An 8069-nucleotide genomic window follows, 5' to 3' on the forward strand; every position below is an offset into this window, starting at 1 on the left:
GTTATCTTTTGTGAAAGTCGATAATTGTAACAATAACTCATCAATGAGAGACGACCGGACTCCTGTGCCGATGCTTCAGAGGCATACAGGGTTAAATGCCATTGACACTGAAAGCATCATTTGAGACCCGCAGCCTGGGACTGAGGACATGTCTTTTTGTTTACATATTACTGAAATCCCGTGTCTCTTTCCCTTCCAGCCTGAAGGCCAGGAAAAGGTGTGTCTGAATATGTATCTGTCTCTGTGTGTGTTTGTCACTTTTTATACCTTCAGAGTTTGTGTGTGGGTGTGTTTGTCATTTGTCTCAGTGGATTTTTCACCCTAGTCTGTGTGTGTGTGTTTGTGCGTGACTTTGTGAGGTTTGCTGCGAGATCTGTAGTAAAGTTGCTCAGTAGAACTCACGGCTCTCATCTCTCCCCTGTCGTTGCTGCCATCAGGCTGAAAAGAAGGACCGGGAGAAAGAGGTTTGTTCAGGCACAGTGCGTCCCAGCTCAGCGTAGCCCTCTATAGGCACTCCAGAGGTGTTACTAGCAACTATATGTGTGTGTGTGTGGTTTTTATGCTCCCGTAAATCACACTTTGGTTGTCTATTAAACACTAGTGCCACTTCCACTGTTGTGTACATCTGGTTCCCCTGCCGTGTGAGTGATAGATTACTCCCTTTTCCTGATATTGGTGAGACTTGGTTTGCTGGAACTGAGAATTGTTTCTCTGTTCTCTTCTCAAAGGAGGAGATTCAAAGCAAAGAGGTAAGTTCCTCATAAGAGTGTGTGGCCAATATGGTGGCAGTTCTCAGCTCCAATTCAGGACACTTTGACACGAACATGGTCGTATTGACCTTTGCTTAACTATAGATCAACACTTCAAACAGGGATGCAATGGACGTCTGGTGACCTTCAGCTCAATAGGCTACTTAGCTTTCAAAGCCAACTGAAAGCATTTAGATGTGTAAGAATGTATGACATTTTAATACAAGCAGGCTTAATCTTTTTCAAAAGATTACATATTACACCGAAATATGTAAACTTGTCAAATTTGAATTTGAACACATTTAATCTGTTACGTGAACACTAGTGTACACAAAGGTCTATGTGAGGTGAGGGAGACTGGAGAGGATTGTGAAAGGAAGTCCTTTCTTTTATTTTGTTCAGTTTATAACTGCATCCATCAGGACTACATTGATTCGGTTATTTATGCCGACATTTCATCCATATCCCCACTGGCTCAGACTGGATGTTATTTTTTGCCCCAAATGTGGCATGTCCCTGGTGGTTCAGAATTCTTTTTCTCCCAATACCTTTTTTTTCTGAAGTGCTCTGCATAGCATCACTCTAACACAATTCTTCATTCATTCATATTCACTGCTCTCCTCCTTAGTTGAAGGATGAAGAAAACAAGGTGTGTGACACATTTACCATGTCTGTTTTAGACCATCATAGACCCTTCATTATTTTGAGGAAAGCCTTGTTATTCTGACCCACAATTTGCCTGTCTGTTTGTTTGTTCCTTTTTTATTTGCATCCTTAAAAAGAACAAGGCCACAGCCGACACGAAGAAGGTAGGCTTAGCAGATGATTGCCAGAGTGTTAAGTCATCCTCTGTAGTTAAAGACCATCTCTGTGGCATTGTGGGAATTTTTTCTGGTTGTTATTTTCTCTTCCCTCGCTTGGATGTTGGCGGGTGTCTGAGTCACAGTGTTGAGCTCTGCACCTGAACCCGTCCTACACAACACATACCTGAATAGAGCTGCACCTCCTGCCTCCAGCCATCAATAGTGTGGAACCACTGCAGAAGGCCGATCGAGGCCGTGTGTGTGTGTGCGCATGTGTGCAATATTTGATTCATTTTAAAACCAAAATTATATATGGCAATAAGAGCACATTTGGGGAGTAGTTCCATGTCTCAGTTCCATGTCACAGTCAACCTCGATGCCAGTCTTTCCTTGTGGTATTTTTTTCTGAAAAATTAGAAAGCATTGACGAGGATTCTTATTGCCAATAAATATTGATATCATGCCTCACCCAAAAATGATTGTACACGCACACCCACCCCTATAGCCAATTTTCGAGGCACCCATTCACCTAATGTACATGCCTCAGAATCAATTTTAATATATAATGTCAGTCACTGGCAGAACCATTTACCCAGCTATACTGGACCAAACAGCGCCATCGTATGTGACGTAAGAGAAGTGCTTCTTCAGCACCTGAAACGTTACATCAGTATCCCATCCCTGGGCACAGCTTCAGCTTCCTTGAAGGGGAATGGCTCATGTCAATTAAAAAGTCAGACACTGTGTCTTTTTATTTTCTGTTTTCCCTCAGCTTGACCCTGAAGCAGCAGACATCCTCAATGACCTTCAGGTGAAACTCAACAATGTATTGGACAACTTAAGCGCTACGTTTGGAAAGAGGTAGATGGTGTCTTATATAATATTGTAATTTGGCATAATTCACCCACGTCTGACTTTCAGCCATGACTTTTAGTTCTGTGTGTCTGTACACGGTTCTTTTGTCATGTATGTCCCTGGCTCTCCACACAGCTTCCAGAACAAGATCAATGGATGCATGCGTCAGGTTGCAGAGCTGCTCTATCAGATAAAGGGTCCACTCAATGCCAACGCCCGCAACTGCGCCGAGGCTGACGCCGACAATGTGCTCCGGCCCCTTATGGAGTTCTTGGATGGGAAGTGGGTGAAGTTTCCTGGTGTTTTAATGCCATCCTGAGCTCTGAGCACAAATAATTATGTTCATTCGATCAACTTAAATGCAGAAAGAGAGGGAATCTGTCATTTCTGTTCTTGTTTTGCATTTTATCTAACAAAGATTTGGCTGACTAAAATATTATTGAATCAGAATGGTGGAAAGGAATCAGTTGACCATCCTCAACACCTAGAAATGTTGTTGTTTCTGACCTTTTAAGTTCATATTATGAGAAATGTAGTTTTCCTTTCACAACCTGAAACTGTCAGCACCATTGGACAAGTGTTAAAAAAAATTTGATGACGCCCCCCCCCAAAAGTACACTAAGTTTAAACAGGTTTTGTGTTGTTTTGCACCCTTAAGATACAAAAGTATAATTTCATTGTCCATAGTCTGAGCATTTTTGCGGATGTGTGTGAGAAGACTGTGCTGAAGAGAGTCCTGAAGGACCTGTGGAAGATTGTTCTGATCGGAATGGAGAAGACGATCGTCCTGCCACAGAGCAATGACAGCTTAGTGAGTCTCCTCTGTGCGCTTCCTGTAAACTAGTCTAGTGGCGTCCTCTAGTGTCAGTAAGGTGCTTACTGTATTACCATAAAATACAGTATTACCATAGAGATTCATACACTTGATTCAGATGTAATATTTACTTCATTTAATACATTACCATATTTAAATAATTACCATAATTAAAAATGGCATTAATAATTGGTTATTATGCATAGTGATTTGTGTAAATTCTGTTGACCAGATTTGAGACTGTGTGTTTTGCAGGGTGCACAGATCCTCACAGCAGCAACACAGCTGTCCAAACTGAAGGTACTGGACCACTAGGCCACTTGTTTTTTCGTTTTTTTTTTTTTACTTAATTTGAAAGTCCTGCTTTTTTCCACAGGGTGGATCTGAAGCTAAAAACCTGACGCCAAGGCAGTGTGTCATTATGGAGGTGGCCCTGGAGACCATTAAGGTGAGGAAGGTGGCATTTTGGGCATAATCTAATTCACAGAATATCTCATTTAAGCCTCAAAAATCTCACCGTCCTATTGTTCTCTTGCTCTATTTGTTTCTTCAGCAATTCTTCCATGCAGGAGGAAATGGGCTGAAGAAGGCATTCCTGGAGAAGAGTACTGAACTCTCCTCTCTGCGTTATGCTCTCTCACTCTACACACAGACCACTGATGCCCTCATCAAAACTTTTGTGTCCACTCAGCATGCCCAGGGTACAAAGACACACTCACATATATGTTGACCTAACTGCATGACAATTGGTCATCCAACATTTGGGTGCTCATGGTTGCTACTCTTTCTGTGCAGTGCACAATGGTATGGGTCTACGAATAGTAGCCAATGAAAAAAATCGACCAGACAGGGGTAAGTCATTTTAATTTTTTTTTCTCACAATATAAAACTAAAAATAACCTTTTTACAATTACACATATAGTCTTATATGTAACAGGATTCTTTTTCACCAGCAGTACTTTTTTGTCCAGGGTCTGGTGTGGAGAACCCTGTTGGAGAGGCCATCATCCAAGTGGACATGTCGCCCCCTGCTGGCAATGGAGAGCAAAAAGTCAATGTAAAGGGTGAGCGCCAAACTACAAATGACGACTACTCCTCATCATCTTCCTACACCTACAGAGTTAGCAGTCATTTTATCTGAGCTAATCATGCAATTATACACACTGGTTCTCTCATTTGCTCTTCCCTCCAGTCATAGCAATAAATGACATGAAGTGGCAGACGTCCGGAATGTTCCGCCCGTTTGTGGAAGTGAACTTGGTCGGCCCCCAGATTGCTGAAAAGAAGCGCAAGTTTACAACAAAGTCCAAAAACAACAGCTGGTCTGCTAAGTACAACGAGGCCTTCCAATTGTGAGTGTGACAAATATGAAACGTATATTAGAATCCATTTGAGAGTATATGAGAAGACTTTCATCAGTCTCCCTCTTTTTTATATATATATATATATCCCTGTTTTTCACTTACTCCATCTTGGCCACCCTCGTTTTCTAGTGTTCTGGGTAAGGGTGTAGGTCCCGACTGTTTCGAGGTCCAGGTGACGGTGAAGGATTACTGCTTTGGCCGGGCAGACCGTGTGGTGGGCGTGGCCGTCCTGCAGCTCAGAGACGTAGCTGACCGCCGCAGCTGTGTGTGTTGGTGCCCGCTGGGTCCACGCATCAACACGGATGAGACGGGTGTCACCACGCTGCGCATCCTCTCCCAGCGTCCCAACGACGAGGTCGCCAAGGAGTTTGTGAAACTCAAGTCAGAGACGCGACCCATAGAGGAAGGCAGATGAGCAACAGGACAAAGCTCAGACCAATCAGTGACTCAGACCATAAGAAATGCTCCTGCCTGGGTCAGCCTGGTAGGATGAGTATCTGACTGTTCTCCAGACGGGCAACACAGGCCTGTCAGAAACGTCCGTGTCAGGAGGTCACTGACCAGGAAGCCCTGGTCTCCAGCCCTCCAATCTGTGCATGTAAAGACCTGAGTCTCTCATGTGAGTAAGTTCCTTAGTGGTGGTCACAGCAGCATTATGTTATCTGCACTACAACACTGAAGATGTCCTGCTGTGACTACATTTTAAAAACTTGTTATTAAGGCTGTAAAGTCAATATTTTTTGTGATGGTGTGATGGCTTGGAAGTTTTCTGCCTCGTGTGTGTGTATGTGTGTGTGTGTGTGTGTGTGTGTGTGTGTGTGTGTGTGTTTAGAGACTTGGGACCCAGATGAGACCTAGACAATAGAAGAAGTTTGTCAAACTGCAAGTAATTCTCCACTGTCTTGTTACACAGAGGCCTTAAAGAGGAGGGAAGCAGAAGATCAGTTTTATTTTACCTGCATTATGGATGTTAATTACTGTGCTATGTCAAATGTTTTCAGGATTCATTAACAGAAGTCTTTGTTCATAAATATTCATCTCCTTTCTTCAAAAAAGACCATAAATTTTTTTTTTATTTTCCCTATACATGTTTTTCTGTATTTATGTACTCTGTGTCTCTTCTGCTAAATACTTGGGTAGGGTAGTTCAGCCCCTTGTTGCTCTTGCTGTCAACACAATGTAAGGAGAGGCCAGGCTAGCCAATCACAGGCTGTCTGTAGTGCCACACAGACGGGTATATACACATATACTCTGTACACCCTGTGCCAAGTAGAAGTCACTTTCTAGCTCCACTGACTCATTTGTAACACGTGATGACCTTGTAAATATGAAAGTGCTATCAATGATTTACTGTAAACAATTACATCTGGACATGTATATGTTTTGTTCTATGTGGAGAAACTATATGAATATTTATCATAAAAAAGGAATATAAACATATTAAAATATACCACTTGGTTTTTGTATATAAAGTATTCATTAAATACATTATGACTTTAAAAGCTGGGGTCATGTTACATTTTACAAAAAAATTTAATGTTTGTATAATGTAATATTTCTTAACAGGTGTTTTAATTGGGTTTGATTTATATTTGTGCTGAAACAGTATTTTACAAATGAAGACCTTAAGTCTCTTTTAACATGATGGGCTCACAACCAAACTTATGAAGTTAGTAAAGCTCTGACGCACCTGCATTTTTTACTTCAAAACAGGACTATGTAATAACACATGTGATGTCATGTTATAAACAAAAAAGCAACCAAAGGTCGAGCATTTGCGTCTCTCCAAATCAGAGAGCTTTCGCTGTGATGGCAGCATTTCTCTCTATCACCTTAAGTTTGACACTTTCTTATCATTTACTCGTGTTAATGAGCATCTCATGTAACTACTTTTGATGACGACAATAGTGAACAAAGACAAAAAGAAGCGTCTCTAAAAAAACAGATTCATCAAACATGATACCACAAATCTCCTGATACAACAAATACTAAAAATCTTTCTTGCGTTGTATTCTTCAAAATGGCTCCATCATAGTCTCCATAACTGCCACAGAGTAGGTGGGTCGATATTTTTGACTGGTAGTGTATGTCTTTGTTTTAAATTTTAGACTTTTTGGTATAATGTGAGAAACCTAAACACAATGTGAATGTCAAGAAAAACTAAATAATCACCATTATTTTTAATAACTAGTCAGGATCTCTTTTAGAAATGTAAAATCCCCTTTACAACAGTTAAATGATCAGTCCGAAGGTACCCGGCCTACACTTGGGTTCTCTCAACACTTGGTTAATGTCGTATCCCCCATAAAAGGAGGAAGTTGGAAGAGAGCTAAACCACTGCAGATTAGAACGTATCAGTGTTTATGCTATTGGATGATAATAGACATTTTAACCACCCGTATGTAAACCTGTCTGGGGCGTATCACCATTCTACCCAACGTTACTCTACGTTTGCCAAGTGATTCATGTCCTGAAGTACGCTCGGACTGATCATTAACCAGGCAAGAGTAGGAAGCCAGCTGAAGTGTACATTCCAGTTTCACACTCTGCAAAGAGCAGTCAAGGCCGCTGTAACCGAGTTTCACCTTTTCATCTCCAGATCCACAACGACAGGGTCTCTTTGGATCGCTTCCAGCTGATAGGACTGTACACCAACATTCCATCCCTGAAGGTCCTGTCATATTTGCAACCTTGGCTGATTTCTCGTCTTGTTGTACATGGATATTTGAGTTCCACTTCCTAGGTTTTCTTTGCAGATGCTTGGGTTCAGCGCAGAAGGTAAGATGGCTACGCAGCTCCTCGTCAAGGCAATGGTCATCTCCAAACTCGACTACTGTAACTCTCTCCTGGCTGGAGCCTCTGCAGTCACCATAAAACCACTCCAGATGATCCAAAATATGGCAGCCCGTCTCATTTTCAATCAGCCAAAATACACCCATGTTACACCTCTTCTTACCTCCCTCCACTGGCTCCCGTTAGCTGCTCGCATTGAGTTCAAATCCTTGATGCTTGCCTACAGGGCTGTAAATGGAACTGCGCCCTCCTACATCAACACACTACTACCTAGCTACTCTCCTGCACAGAAGCTACAATACTACCTCCTACATCAACACACTACTACCTAGCTACTCTCCTGCACAGAAGCTACAATACTACCTCCTACATCAACACACTACTACCTAGCTACACTCCTGCACGCTCTCTCAGATCGGAAAACGAAAGGAGACTAAAAATTCCTTCACGGGGTCTCCGATTCCAATCATGTCTGTTCTCCGTTGTTGTCCCTGGCTGGTGGAACAACCTGCCCTCCTCCACACGACTAGCCGAGACCATCACCACTTTTAAGAAGAAGGTGAAAACCCTCTTATTCCAAATATATTACAGACAAATCTAACACTTACACACGCACATGCGTACACATTGCACAAACAAATACAAAATGTATAAATACATTATAATTTTTCTTAGTCTCGCACCCAACAAT

At 42.0% G+C, this 8069-nt stretch overlaps 1 protein-coding gene across 11 annotated transcripts in view; it reads left to right on the plus strand.

Annotated features, from left to right (window-relative positions):
* LOC114799965 (protein unc-13 homolog B-like) overlaps positions 1-6087 on the plus strand; it is a 52771-nt gene extending 46684 nt beyond the window's left edge. For 6 of the 11 annotated variants that reach the window (XM_028996977.1, XM_028996980.1, XM_028996981.1 and 3 more), the window contains 15 exons: positions 200-217; positions 438-464; positions 729-749; positions 1378-1398; positions 1532-1558; positions 2325-2413; positions 2543-2689; positions 3095-3218; positions 3477-3521; positions 3598-3669; positions 3775-3922; positions 4017-4073; positions 4193-4285; positions 4414-4573; positions 4715-6087. In XM_028996977.1, coding sequence (XP_028852810.1) covers positions 200-217; positions 438-464; positions 729-749; positions 1378-1398; positions 1532-1558; positions 2325-2413; positions 2543-2689; positions 3095-3218; positions 3477-3521; positions 3598-3669; positions 3775-3922; positions 4017-4073; positions 4193-4285; positions 4414-4573; positions 4715-5000 — 1335 coding nt within the window. In that variant the 3' untranslated portion in view covers positions 5001-6087. Of the gene's footprint in view, positions 1-197; positions 218-437; positions 465-728; positions 750-1377; positions 1399-1531; positions 1559-2324; positions 2414-2542; positions 2690-3094; positions 3219-3476; positions 3522-3597; positions 3670-3774; positions 3923-4016; positions 4074-4192; positions 4286-4413; positions 4574-4714 lie in introns of those variants that run through there. The other 5 variants (XM_028996982.1, XM_028996983.1, XM_028996986.1 and 2 more) reach the window with 3 other exon arrangements.
* Positions 6088-8069: the final 1982 nt, after the last annotated feature.

This window comes from Denticeps clupeoides, chromosome 11, assembly GCF_900700375.1.
Source record: "Denticeps clupeoides chromosome 11, fDenClu1.1, whole genome shotgun sequence".
Classification (NCBI taxonomy): Eukaryota; Metazoa; Chordata; class Actinopteri; order Clupeiformes; family Denticipitidae; genus Denticeps; species Denticeps clupeoides.